Consider the following 14716-nt stretch of genomic DNA (forward strand, 5'->3'; position numbering starts at 1 on the left):
ACTACTACTACTACTACAACCACTCCCACTACTACTACTACTACTACTACTACTACTACTACTATTACTACTACAACAACAACAACTACTACTACTACTACTACTACCACCACTGCTACCGCTAGTACTACTACTACTACTATTCCCACTACTACTACTACTACTACTACTACTACTACTACTACTACTACTACCGCTAGTACTACTACTACTACTATTCCCACTACTACTACTACTACTACTACTACTACTACTACTTCTTCTTCTACTACTACTAGTAGTAGTAGTAGTAGTAGTAGTAGTAGTAGTAGTAGTAGTAGTAGTAGTAGTAGTAGTAGTAGTAGTAGTAGTAGTAGTAGTAGTAGTAGTAGTAGTAGTACCACCACCACTAAAACTACCACCACTGCTAACACCACCACTACTACTACCACTACCACTATGTTTGTGTCTATACAGTTGAATTTCCAACACCTGTTTCATCCCGACATAAGACCGTTTTGAGACAGTGGGCTACGTATACAAAAAAAATCTTGTCTCAAAAACATTGTCCAATTATTATCATTGAAGACAAGCATTTTGACAAGTCCTTTGATGATGATTAGAAAGAGTCATTGTCGAACATTGATGACTATGATGATAAGCACACCCATTATCATCCCCACCACAAACACCATCACCAATAATACTACAGTACCACTACCGCCACCACCACCACCTTCACCACCACCACCACTATCATCATGAAAACTACCACTGCCAAATCAGAATCATCAACATCTCATCATCATCCTCATCATCATCATCCTCATCATCATCATCATCATCATCATCAACATCATCATCATCACCACCACCTACACCACCACCACCACCACCACCATCATCATCATCATCATCATCATAATCATCATAATCATCATCATCATCATCATCATCATCATCATCATCATCATCATCATCATCATCATCATCACCATCAATTCCACCACCTCCACCATCACAACCACCACCACCACTACAACCACCACCATCACCACCATTTCTACAACCACCACTACAACCACCACTACAACCATCACCACCACCACCACCACCACCACCACCACCACCACCACCACCACAACCACCATCACCACCACCACCACCACTACAACCACCACCACCACCACTACAACCACAACCACCACCACCACAACCACCATCACCACCACCACAACCACCACCACCACAACCACCACCACCACTACAACCACCACCACTACAACCACCACCACTACAACCACCACTACAACCACCACCACCCCCACAACCACCACCACCACAACCACCAGCACCACTACAACCAGCACCAGCACCACGATTTCTACAACCATCACTTCAATACTATAGTGAAAGCAAGCCAACCAATAAGCGTGCAAAATTATAGAGCTTCGCCTGACACGTGAAATGACACCCCAGCCCCCCATTGAAAAGCACTGTCACTGAACGTCCCTTTCCACCATTGTTATCAAAACTATATAGTTTATCATTAGAGTACTCTCCACGAATTCGCAGCTGATTTCTCTTTTATTTTTAATATTTATTTTCTTCATTATTTTATCTCCAAGAGTTCCATGGCTAGCTAGTTGTGGTAGCTTGGAGGACAGACAAGAAAAGGTAATCAGAAGGTCTGAGGTTCCAACCCTACTCGAGCAAGACTGAGTTTTAGGATGTTTTTTTTTTTCTTGTCATTACATCTTTACATCTTTATTGCTTTGTCTGGCACTGTTTTATATACTTTTCATGGAAACCTTCCATAAGCTACTACATCCCAAGTATTCTTGTGTAGGGGGTTTGGGAGGGGAGGGGGGGGGGGAGACTTAAAAAAAAAGTTATCCCCATCCCAAACCCCTACTAGAACAAGAATACTTGGGATGTAGTAGCTTATGGAAAGTCTCCCTTTTTTCAGATCTTTATCGTACACATTGTTCCTAAATTGTCACTCATGTTGGGGGGGGGGGGGGGGGGGGGGATGGCCGAGCGTACGTGCTCATAAATGCAGGTCTGATAACCAAACGCTAATATGGGCTGGATTTTACTTTAACGTTGGTTGAAATAGACAATGTTTTCCGTTGGTTTTGATAGTATTTGCTTTACAACTATGATGACATCATAATTTGAGTTCTGAAGAAGAAGAAGGAGAAGAAGAAGAAGAAGAAGAAGAAGAAGAAGAAGAAGAAGAAGAAGAAGAAGAAGAAGAAGAAGAAGAGAAGAAGAAGAAGAAGAAGAAGAAGAAGAAGAGAGAAGAAGAAGAAGAAGAAGAAGAAGAAGAAAGAAGAAGAAGAAGAAGAAGAAGAGAAGAAGAAGAAGAAAGAAAAGAAGAAGAAAAGAAGAAGAAGAAGAAGAAAAAGAAAAAGAAGAAAGAAGAAGAAAAGAAGAAGAAGAAAGAAAAGAAAAAGAAGAAAGAAAAGAAAAAGAAGGAAAGAAAAGAAAAAAGAAGAGAAAAGAAGAAGAGAAAGAAAAGAATAAGAAGAGAAAAAGAAAGAAAGAAAGAAAGAAAAAGAAGAAGAAAGAAAGAAAGAAAGAAGAAGAAGAAGAAGAAGAAGAAGAAGAAAGAAGAAGAAGAAGAAGAAGAAGAGAAGAAGAAGAAGAAGAAGAAGAAAGAAGAGAAGAAGAAGAAGAAGAAGAAGAAGAAGAAGAAAGAAAAAGAAGTAAAAGAAAGAAAAAGAGGAAGAAGAAAAAAAAAGAAGAAAGAAAAAAGAAGAAAGAAGAAAGAAGAAGAAGAAGAAGAAGAAGAAGAAGAAGAAGAAGAAGAAGAAGAAGAAGAAGAAGAAGAAGAAGAAGAAGAAGAAGAAGAAGAAGAAGAAAGAAAGAAAGAAAGAAAGAAAGAAAGAAAGAAAGACAGAAGAAAGAAGAAAGAAGAAGAAGGTCTTAGTGAGTAACGCCGACGAACCAGACATGCAATTAACACAATCTTTACACACGTTACAAATGCTATATGTTTTAAACATCTTACTATTGTTTTTCGTTTCATACAGGATCTAGTTATACTAAGACGAGATTGACTGTCCCGTCGTGCCTGGCGGAAGGTATAACAATGGCGCACACGCTACTTCCGGCAGCCGGGCGATCGAAGCTGGAAAAAACGGAAGGGTTCGCTTTCCATACTGTTCGAGAGTACAAGGACGCAAAATGCAGAGGATTCGATTGTGAAAACATCCCACAATACCTTTACCATCATAAGTATGTTGGGATGTTTATCGTTATGCGTTTACCGGACGGTGATTACCGTTGATAAAAGCCATATTTATTTATTTATTTGAGGAGGTCAAGATCAAAAGGTACAAATTCATATCCAGATAGAAACAATTTCAAGCAATTCATTGGCCACATTTCATAACATTCTTGAGTATTGTTCTATATTATGAGGCAAACAATACATGCATTTTCCTCTTTAAACCACTCTATCAATGACACAAAATTGCAGTTTTTTTATCTGAAAGATGAAAATGTGATTTAGTACCTTTGATATAGACCTCTTGATTTATTTCTTTACATATCTTTGTTTTGTTTTTTGTTTTTAAATGGTTTTACGGCGCTTGCGGAACATTTAGGTCGTATTAGCGTCAGTAAAAGGGAAGAAAATGGGATAGTAAACAGTTCTAGATTTACAATTTAAGCACCCAAGAAAAGGGAAGACAAAGGGGAATTGGTTCAAATAGGGAACAGATGTTGATTCCAAGAGGACACTATCAAAGTACTTAGTTTGAGATCACCTAAAAGTCTCATCCACAGGTCCCCACTAAGACGAATACACTCATACAAATCATATATATGTAAACAAAATGTAATACAATGCATAACAGAGATGATTTACAAGGATCATCTCCCAAAACTAACTAAATATTTGACTGTTTCCCCTCTCAGCAAGAGCATCCGGCCAAGTCCAAGACAAAACCAAGTAATTTTAATTCCAAAACAAAGACATAAAGCAATTTGTAAAACAGATATAGTGGGTTAGAAGACACAGTCAGAACCTCCCTTCTCACAAAGAGAGTTTACATATCTTTCTGTTTTAGATTCCAAGACCCCTTCGAAGAAGCACCCTGCCGTCAACAGCAACAGCCACAGCTGCAACAACATCAACAACAACAGCAACAACAACAACAACAACTTCTCTTACAATTCCAACAGCAGCAAGTGTCAAATCAGGGATGTAATCCTAATTTTGTAATGGGACCAGGGGCACAGCCCTACGGAGACCCGAACACGAACCGCCACCGGGAAGGCTACACCCGACAACCAGCACAAGTCTCCAAATACCCTACAAAAATGCAAAAAGGTTGGTTGTAGAGAAGAAGGTATATGAATAACATATCCGATATTATTCCACAACTCTCTCATTTAAAAAAAACCCTATCATTTCTTGGTAAATACGCAATCGTTGAATAATGCTTTAAACGAATGAATAAAAAAATGATTCAACGATTGCAGAATATTTTCGCACATTTTATTGGTGGGAAATTAGGTGTTAAAGACAAATGTAAATGGTTCTGCTCAAAGCTCGAAAAATAAATAACAATGGGAAAATGGATGTAAGCTTCAAATTAATATACGAAAACAGATAAAAATGGGCGTTACGGGTTTCCCCTTTCTCAACAAAAGAGGATGAATGAAACACTACAGACGAATGAGATAATGTGGTTGTGGCGTTGTTTAGATGAATAAACAAAAACATTGCTGGGCAGGACATAGTATGCTCCTTTGTCAAAGACAGCTGATTGGTAACCATAAATAATCTTTTGGTGCGTGCGCATGAATACTAATCCAACGTTTTTTTGTTTAGGGTCAAATTGTCATTCAAGAAGAAAGAGAAGATACAAATTATGGCGAATAGAATTACTCATACCATACCATTTGCTTATAAAATATCTAATAATCTTACTTGGAGGGTTAGAATAAACGTATTCTTCCATGTATTTGTATTTATTAAACTCGTTATATTTTCATCGTGCAATAACACATACTCGCAATCTCGTTGGGCACGATAAAAATAACTAGTTCAATAAATACAAAGAGATAATAATAATAATAAATAATATATAATATATAATAATAATATAATAATAATAATAATAATAATATAATGATAATAATAATGATAATAATAATGAATAATAATAATAATAATAATAATATAATAATAAAAAATAATAATGATAATAATAATAATAATAATAATAATAATAATAATAATAATAATGATAATGATAATAATAATAATAATAATAATAATAATAATAATAATAATAATAATAATGATAATAATAATAATAATAATAATAATAATAATAATAATAATAATAATAATAATAATAATTATTATTATTATTATTATTATTATTATTATTATTATTATTATTATTATTATTATTATTATTATTATTATTATTATTATAGACTCTTATAGAGCGCACGGTGTCCTCAACAATGAGGCTCTTGGTGCTTTCAATTATCATCAACACAAAACAATATTTAAAGTACATGACATCAAAACAGAAATGTTTTCAAGGATTTCTTGAAAACAGACAATGATTTGGATACTCGAATGTTCTGTGGAATGGTGTACCATACAGACGGACCAAAGATGAAAGAATCCTATAATATCGCTTATGGCTTGAATCCATATTGTAGAGACTAGCAGGAAGCACCGCCCGTAATCAAAGGATCTGCCATGTCATTTTTCGATCGATTCTTCCGTCAAAATTTTTGAAATATCAAAAAAAAATATATATATATAATACAACAGTGCGCTTAACCCTCTCCTTACCAGCCATTTTCAGAATTTCCCCCAAAATTTCACACCCACCCAACACAAAAACAGACATTTCTTACTCAAACAGAAAAGCAACAAGCACATTCTAGACATAATATCGTTCGACAATATGAACTCTATTACAGAATGTCAAGTTTTTATAACTAGAGCAAATAGAAATTAAATCTGGATGAGGAAAGTGACGGTTGCATCGTAACAAATGTGACGAGTTTCCAATAGGTGGTAAGGAGAGGCTTAATGTAAAAACCAGGATTTTTTTTCCGATACCAACATTCTGACTTGGAATATACCATTTACCATTTACTATGGTAAATAGGGAATGAGATTAGCGGAAGAGTAGCGTCCCTTGATTGGACGTCACAGGCGGAAAAAGTTATTAGAGAGAAAATGTCATTGGGTTTTGCGCATGCGTCTCTCGTCCTCGCTTCCGGTGAAAGCGGCTTGAGACACTTCACCAAAAGCGAGGACGAGGGAGACGCATGCGCAAAACCATGTTGACGTTCTCTCTGTAAGGTGACGGCCAATCAAGGGACGCTACTCGTTCGCTAAGCTCATTCCCTTTACGATATCAAGTTCCCAGAAGTTTTGACCTGGAAAAAGGTTTGAACAAAAATCAATTAAACAGCTTTTGAATTTAAAATTGAGCTTTTTATACAGCGCAACAGCCACTAAACGTGCTCAAAGCGCTTTACAAGGGGACAACAGTTTTAGATAACATGTAGGACAGGACAGTTAGGCGATATTACAATTTTTTTTAGGACAGAGACAACACTATTAACGGCTAGGTACTCATTTTACACCTGAGTACGGTGAAAGAATGTGAGTAAAGAGCCCTTTTCCAAGGACTCAACTATGCGCCGAGCAAGGCTCGAACCCAGGACCTTCGATCCCGAAGCGAGTGTCATACCACTAGACCGCATAGCCGCTTTTAAGATAAAAAAAGAACAGATCGTTTCAGACTCAAAATCCTTCTTCAGTCAACACACAAACACACACACGTACACACACACACACACACACTCCATCCTTTCTTGCGTGAATGTATTTTATCATGTCCCCCTTCACCGGTGTGTCTTTTTTACGAAACCCGCCGAAACCCGACGAAACCCGACAAAGTTATGGAAAGTATGTAGCAGTGGGGAGTGAACCTGGGACTCAGCGAAGTGTAAACCATTGGGGAGTGAACATGGGACTGGATTTCGGTGGGTTTCGTAAAAAAAAAAAAAGCAATTAGTGCCGTCTTACGAAATCCGCCGAAACCCGGCGAATACCGACAATATCCGGCAAAGTTATGGGAAGTAGACAACTGTGAGGAGTGAACCTGAGACTCAGGGAAGTGTACAACAGTCGGGAGTGAGACAAGAGTTATTGGCGGGTTTCGGTGGGTTTCGGCGGGTTTCGTAGAAAAAGATACACCCCTCTTCACCGCCTTACACAAAAGCGTCTGATCTCTTATTTCAGGAAACATGACTGGCAAAGACCAGAAAAAGCCAACTGTACCAATGTCAAACTGTCAGCCGTTGTGTTGTGCTGGCACCCGCTGCGCATGTCTGGCACCGGAAGACGCATTGTGGGGCACCACAGTCCACGACACGTCCACCTGCGCCTGGAAGCAAGGGCGTGAGACGTCGAGGATGAGAGTTCCAGACCCACAGGTGGTCCGCCCGCTTGGCAAAAAGATATCCGAAGAAGCGAGGCCCACAGGGTGAGAGGAAAGACGACTAAACTACATTTTTATATAGCGCAATATCCACTCGAAGTCTCAAAGCGCTTTACATGGGGTCCACAGCCAACTGCAACACTTAACATGTAGGACGAGCCATGACGCCTGTTAGGCGATATTACATTTTTTTTTCGGACAGAACAACGCTTTAACGGCCTGGTACTCATTTTACACCTGAGTACGATGAGAGAATGCGAGTGTAGAGCCTTTTCGAAGGACTCTACTATGCGCCGAGCGAGGCTCCAACACAGGACCTTCCGATCCGAAAGCGAGTGTCATACAAGACCAAATAGCCATACTAACTAAATGTTTCATTTCACTAACCCTTCAGTATAAGATGTTCTATTTTGAGGCTATGTGATCTTGAGGTATGACACTCGCTTTCGGATCGGAAGGGTTCGAGCCCCACTCGGCGCATAGCTGAGTCCTTGGAAAAAGCTCTTTACTAACATTTTCTCACAGTACTCAGTTGTAAAATGAGTACCTGGCCGTTAAGAGAATATCCGAGAAAAAAATTGTAATATCGCCTAACAACAGGCCCCATGCCCCGTCTACATGTTAAGTGTTGCTGTTGGTCAGGGACCCTTTGTAAAGCACTTTGAGTACTAGTGGATATTGCGCTATATAAAAGCTCAATTGTTTTTTTTTTAATGGAGGCTATGTGGACTGTGCGGCTATGAAGTCTCTTGGTTTGACATTCGCCTTCGGAAGTTGCTGAGCTTTTCCACCAACACAAGGAGACATTGGGCGGCTGCCAGTGGGCTTCGGTCGAGAACCTGCCTCACAGCACGCTCACTTCATCAGTGGGGAGGATTTGCCACCTGTCAAACATGTACCCGCTGCGGGCATCATCATCATCATCATCATCATCCTCATCACCATCACCATCACCATCACCATCACCATCACCATCACCATCATCATCATCATCATCATCATCATCATCATCATCCCCACCATCACCACCACCATCATCATCATCATCATCACCAGCATCATCATCACCATCACATCATCATCATCATCATCATCATCATCATCATCATCACTACACCACCACCACCACCACCACCACCACCACCACCACTCTAACACTACCCCATCCAATTCCCAGCCACCCATACTTTACCCACGGGAGACCCTGCTGTCCACCCCACCAGGCCCCCGTCGTCAAGCCATCCGGATTCAACTTTGAACAATGGTAAGTCTATCGATTTTAGAATTGTGGCAACAATATTTTAATATATAACATATTGCCTCAAACGACCTACAAAAATAAAAACAGTGAATCTATTAACTCACTCAATCCTAGAGATTTTTGCTAATTTTCAAAAATTGATATAATGTATAGAATTATATGCGGCTATGTGGTCTTGTGATATGACACTCGCTTTCGGATCGGAAGGTCCTGGGTTCGAGCCTCGCTTGTTGCAAAGTGGAGTCCTTGGAGAAGGCTCTTTACTCACATTATCTCACCGTACTCAGGTGTAAAATGAGTACCTGGCCGTTAACAGCGTTGTCTCTCTCCCAAAAATTTGTAAAATATCGCCTGACAGGCGTCATGTCTCGTCCTACATGTTATGTGTTGCTGTTGGCCAGGGACCCCTTGTAAAGCGCTTTGAACACGTTTAGTGGATATTGCGCTATATAAAAGCTCAAGTTTTTAAAAAATTAAAAATGATCATGTACATAGATAGATTTATTCAATTATCATGGCATGCAAAAACTTAAAACATTAGCTTTGATACTACGCCTATAATTTGTCTCATAAAAATGTAATAAATAGGCATGGGGTAAAGGAACCCAGGTAAACTACGGATATAGTCGGTGTTAGGGTTGAGTGAGTTAAAGAAAGCTGGGTGCACTTGTATCGAAAGCCAAATAAAAAGAAGAAGATGGCGTTGGCTGGGTCATGTGGCTAGAATGAAAAAAAGGGTCACTTCCCAAGACAGACTTGTACCGGACAGCAGACAGGAAGAGAAAGCGGAGAAGAACCAAAGAAACCTGGCGAAGGACCATGGAGAAAGAATTAAAGGAAGCAGGCCTGTCCCGGAACACAGCCACCGCAAAAGCAGCCGATCTAAAAAAAATGGAGATGTCTGGTGGATGCTCTATGTCCCTCAAGGACCGGAGAGGGAAAAAGTAGTCCTTCAGAGCCGTAAGCCAGAGTTTATCCCGGTTACTGTAGCGTGAAACGGAAAATAGCAATTACTACAATTTGAGTAGGACGCTAATCTATCGGTTTTTGGGGGTTTTTTTTGTTTTTGTTTTTTGTTTTTTTTTTGTTTTTGTTGTTTTTTTTTTGTTGTTGTTGTTTTGTTTTTTTTAGAATTTGAGAATATGATTTTATTTCCCTTTAAATTAAATACAAACTTAACACTAAGATTCATGTCTGTGGCTATAAATCCAATACCCTTCACATAGTTCATCTCAACAGAATACAGCTTTGAGACGGTGAGATACATTTGTTTATCGATTCTTTTTTTATTCTTCCCCCCCCCCCCCCCCCCTCCACCCCTCTCTCTATCCCTTCACCAGGCTGGCCACCACCCAGGACCGGGAACCACCAGAACACCTCAAGGACAAATGCATCTCTTCCATGTGTACCATGTGCGGACCTCTGACTGTGGATTGCTGCCCGGGCTACCAATGTCCGCAGAACTATTTGCTGGCTAAGATGGGTTAAAACATACCAAGAACAGATCTTTACTTTATTCAGATGATGTAGTTCGGTCCTTATAGGAAATGAGATTAGCGGAAGAGTCATGTTGGTTGTGCGCTTCCGCGAGGACGAGAGACGCATGCGCACAACCAACATGACGTTCTCTCTCTAATAACTTCTCCGCCGGTGACGTCACAGACTATGGGTGACGTCCGATCAAGGGACGCTACTCTTCCGCTAATCTCATTCCTTATATATGAGAGAACATCCCGAGAGATGCTTTCTTCAGCCGTGTGACAATTTAGGAGTTTCTGACTGAGGAGTGCTGCCCGGGGTACCAATGTCCGCAGAACTATTTGCTGGCCAAGATGGGTTAAGTCAAGCGATATTTATTGAAGGACGAGTTTTCTGCCCAAAATCTTACACACTTTTTTTTTCAGAATACGACAACTTAGCAGTCACACTACTCTTATCTTTATTAATTTTGACCAATAAAAAAGAGTGAATCACTCGGTTTGGTTTTCTTTTTGAAGGGTTTTTTTTGTTTGTTTTGTTTTGTTGTTATTTTTTTGTTTGTTTTTTTTTTTTTTTTGTTTTTTTTTTTTTTTTTGTCTTTTTTAGGAGAGTATTTCGTTTTTGTTCTTTTTTGTTTTGTTTTTGTTCTGTTTTTTGTTTTGTTTTGTTTTTTTGTTTGTGCGTGTTTTTTTTTTTTTTTTTTTGGGGGGGGGGGTTGTTTGTTTGTTTTGCGTTGTTGAGATTTGTTTTGTTTTTGTTTTTTGCTGGTGTTTTTTGTTTGTTTTGTGCTGTTTGTTGTTGGGGTTTTTTTTGTTTGTTTTTTGAGGTTTTTTTTTTTTTTTTTGGGGGGGGGTGGTTTAGGTGGGGTGGAATACAAATGCTCCATCTTTACATTTAACTAGGCGTTCGGGAAAATAAACTGTATAAATGCATCTAGTGATCAGGTATATCTTATCATTCCTAAACTGTAAAATAAACTGATTTATACGAACGATTAATCATGGAATGGAAATAAGTCGATTCAAATTTCTTAGCTTCCTGAAAACTAGTTTGTTTTGATTTGGTAAAGAAGAAAAATGTGAAACATAGAATAGGAGAATGAGGGGGAAGAAGATGAAGAAGACGGTCGGGGGAGGAGGAGGAGAGTAAGAGGAGGAGGAAGGAAGGAAGGAAGAAGATGTAGGAGAAGGAGAATAAGAAGGAGAATAAGAAGGAGGAGGAGAGAGAAGAGAGAGAGAAGGAGAGAAGAAGAAGAAGAGAAGAAGAGAAGAAGAGAAGAAGGAGAGAGAGAAGAAGAGAGAAGAAGAAGGAAGAAGAAGAAGAGAAGAAGAAGAAGAAGAAGAAGAAGAGAGGAGGAGGAGGAGGAGGAGGATGAAGAAGAAGAAGAAAGAAGAAGGAGAAGAAGAAGAAGAAGAAGAAAGAAGAAGAAGAAAGAAGAAGAAGAAGAAGATATAGTGCACGTTGATCTATAGAAAAGCCTTGGCAATCTATCACCCAAGGACCAATGCCATCAACACATTGTATTCCTGATGAAACCCATTTCCAGTGGCTCTTTTCTATCGGAGCGGGGTTGGCATGGTCGTAAATGGGTCAAAGGTCAAGTTAATTTTCTCGGACTGACTTTCGGTCAATTCAGTGTCGTAGGCTTTTGTCGAAGCAAGAATTGTCGGGTTGTTTGACTGGTGCTTTCCAAGTTCCTCTACACTTTACTAAGATGCCATGAGGCGTGTTTTGTAGACGGGACAAAAAGAAGACTTGAGCTTTTATATAGGGTAATATCCACGAAACGTGCTCAAACCACTTTATAAGCGGCCCCTTGCCAACGGCAACACTTAACATGCAGAACAAGAGATGACGCCTATTAGGCGATATTACAATTTTGTTCGGACAGAGACAACGCTATTGATGGCCAGGTACTCAATTTTTACTCCCGAGTATGGTGGGAGAATGTGAATAAAGAGCATTTTCCAAGGACTCAACTATGCGCTGCTCGGTACTCGAACCCAGGACCATCCGATCCGAAGTCGAAGGTCATACAACTAGACCGCATAAACAAATTTTACGCAATATCATTTAATGACTTGGTATGTATTTTACACCTGAGTACGGTGATAAAATGTGAGTAAATAGCCTTTTCTAAGGACTCAATTATACGCCGCTCAGAACGGGACTCGAACCATGGACCTTCGGGTCCCGATGCGAGTGTCATACCACAAGACAACATAGCAGCACAAAGGAGGAGGAGGGGGAGGAGGAGGAGGAGGAGGAAGAAGAAGAAGAAGAAGAAGAAGAAGAAGAAGAAGAAGAAGAAGAAGAAGAAGAGGAGGAGGAGGAGGAGGAGGAGGAGGAGAATGAGTAGGAGATGGAAGAGGAGGAGGACCCCACTCCGACATAAAGGAAAATGTTCCAAGTTTTTTTTACTATTTATATCCAGTCAATGAAAAGGCCTGGCAAACATCCCTTAATTCCATAGCTCACTTTAATGCATGCTTAACAGACGAATTTGTCAGTCCAACAGTTATTTTGAGTATTTATCCAAATGTATGACACATTGATGACGGAACTGTATCGCAACATCCGGCGACGCTATGCATTTTTGTTCAATCGTCTGTTTTTAAATTGTGAGTGATGTTCAGGATCTGTGGGTTGTTTGCCTCGGACGATATGCAAGTACTTAAAGTACTCAAACTGATATCTATTAGTGCCCATTCCTAATCCAAATGTCATATGTGACCCATCGTCTCAAAATGGTCTAATGTCGGAACGAACCAGATGCTTAAAAGCCGAATTTAATGTTAAACTGGTCAAAGATATAAATTGTTGGCATTATCACCCTAAAATATGGTATCCATTCTCCTCAATAAATCATATAAACCCAACACAAGTCCGATATTTCTGGCTATAAATTCAATTTTCAACACCTTAACCAACCCGACTTAATACCGTTTTGAGACGAAGGGTCACATATCGTCAGACTCCAGACTGGACGAGAGAATAATCATATCGATTGACGAACCCCATATCAAGATCAAACACCGATATCAGACTACTGAATAGCCGCCTACCTGCTGGGGACCTGATCTTTTTCATTGTTTGATATCGCTTTCTACCCCAACAACTTCCTCAAGCAATGAAGCTTATTAAAATATCATCATACGTTCGGTTCGACAACGCTTCGTTGATGTATTTTCTATTTTGATTTCTATTAAAATTAAATGGAGTTTGGTTCTCGCGTGAGATTTCTATATAAAGAATGGAGAGGAGGAGGGGGAGGAGGAGGAGGAGGAGAAGAAGAAGAAGAAAGAGGAGGAGGAGAAGAAGAAGAAAGAAAGACGAGGAGGAGGAGAAGAAGAAGAAGAAAGACGAGGAGGAGGAGGAGGAGGAGGAGGAGGAGGAGGAGGAGGAGGAGGAGGAAGTTGAGTAGAAGAAGAAGAAGAAGAAGAAGAAGAAGAAGAAGAAGAAGAAGAAGAAGAAGAAGAAGAAGAAGAAGAAGAAGAAGAAGAAGAAGAAGAAGAAGAAGAAGGAGAGGAAGGAGAAGGAGAAGGAGAAGGAGAAGGAGAAGAAGAAGAAGAAGAAGAAGAAGAAGAAGAAGAAGAAGAAGAAGAAGAAGAAGAAGAAGAAGGAGAAGGAGAAGGAGAAGAAGAAGGAGAAGGAGAAGGAGAAGGAGAAGGAGAAGAAGAAGGAGAAGGAGAAGAAGAAGAAGAAGAAGAAGAAGAAGAAGAAGAAGAAGAAGAAGAAGAAGAAGAAGAAGAAGAAGAAGAAGAAGAAGAAGAAGCATTGTTAATGTTTGCACACCAATGTAGTTTTCAGCTTCCTGTGATGCCCAACTATAGTGAGCGTCTATTGAACCGTGACGTAAATTATTCCAAATTTCCATCCATGTCGGCGAAAGAAAAGTTTTGCGATTGTAGTGCAATCGTGATTAAAGGTAGCTTCAAGAATTAAAGAATTATATCCATCTCTTAGCCTTAGATAACGTTTGTCAGTTGGTCTGTTTTTCTGATGCCTAATCCGATCTCGGAGTGTTTCATTTTTTAGCTCCGGAGATATTTTTCAGTCTTAGACAGGTTGCTAGACAAGAGGTCAACAAGTTTACAGTTTTTCTTTATTTTTGTATTCTATTTGTGTATTGTACCTTTATGTGTGTGTGTGTGTGTGGGTGTATATATGTGTGTTCGTGTGTGTGTGTGTTTACGTTTGAATTAAAAGGCAAAGATTTTCTTTTTCGGGAGGCCTTCCGTAAGCTCCTACTTCCCCAGTATTCTTTTTTGTTTATGTTCTAGTAGAGGGTTTGGAAGGGGGAAACTTCTTTTTTTAAGTCTCCCCCCCCCCCTCCCAAACCCCCAACTATAACATTATTTTTAAAAATCTCTCCCCCCCCCCCCTTCCCAAACCCCTACTAGAACATTATTTTAAAAAAAGAATACTAGGTTATGTAGGAGCATTCGGAAGGCCTTCCTCTTTTTCTTCTGCTCCAACGCATGAAATCTTATGGCACATT

The 14716-nt window shown here is 39.6% G+C and overlaps 2 protein-coding genes across 2 annotated transcripts in view; both read left to right on the forward strand.

Moving 5' to 3' along the window:
* Positions 1–3021: 3021 nt before the first annotated feature.
* Positions 3022–10711, forward strand: LOC144974066 (uncharacterized). The gene is made up of 5 exons (XM_078916954.1): positions 3022–3222; positions 4059–4321; positions 7277–7520; positions 8653–8739; positions 10077–10711. The coding sequence occupies exons 1-5, from the start codon at positions 3077–3079 to the stop codon at positions 10222–10224; spliced, it is 888 nt and encodes a 295-aa protein (XP_078773080.1). The 5' UTR covers positions 3022–3076; the 3' UTR covers positions 10225–10711.
* Positions 10712–14070: 3359 nt separating this feature from the next.
* Positions 14071–14716, forward strand: part of LOC144972343 (uncharacterized) — a 20432-nt gene continuing 19786 nt past the window's right edge. The window contains exon 1 of the mRNA XM_078913439.1: positions 14071–14143. The gene's annotated coding sequence lies outside the window, so the exon portion shown is untranslated. The remainder of the gene's footprint in view (positions 14144–14716) is intronic.

This window comes from Berghia stephanieae, chromosome 5 (assembly GCF_034508935.2).
Source record: "Berghia stephanieae isolate SIO BIC M18660-M18661 chromosome 5, UCSD_Bste_1.3, whole genome shotgun sequence".
In the NCBI taxonomy this organism is placed as follows: domain Eukaryota; kingdom Metazoa; phylum Mollusca; class Gastropoda; order Nudibranchia; family Aeolidiidae; genus Berghia; species Berghia stephanieae.

What these genes read in the sequence shown, in the direction of transcription:
- LOC144974066 (XM_078916954.1), top strand. Translation starts at nt 3,077, where the DNA reads ATGGCGCACACGCTACTTCCGGCAGCCGGGCGATCGAAGCTGGAAAAA. An exon ending in CAATACCTTTACCATCATAA is followed by an intron (nt 3,223 to 4,058) that starts GTATGTTGGGAT and finishes TTTCTGTTTTAG; the next exon opens with ATTCCAAGACCCCTTCGAAG. An exon ending in GAAGAAGCGAGGCCCACAGG is followed by an intron (nt 7,521 to 8,652) that starts GTGAGAGGAAAG and finishes TCCAATTCCCAG; the next exon opens with CCACCCATACTTTACCCACG.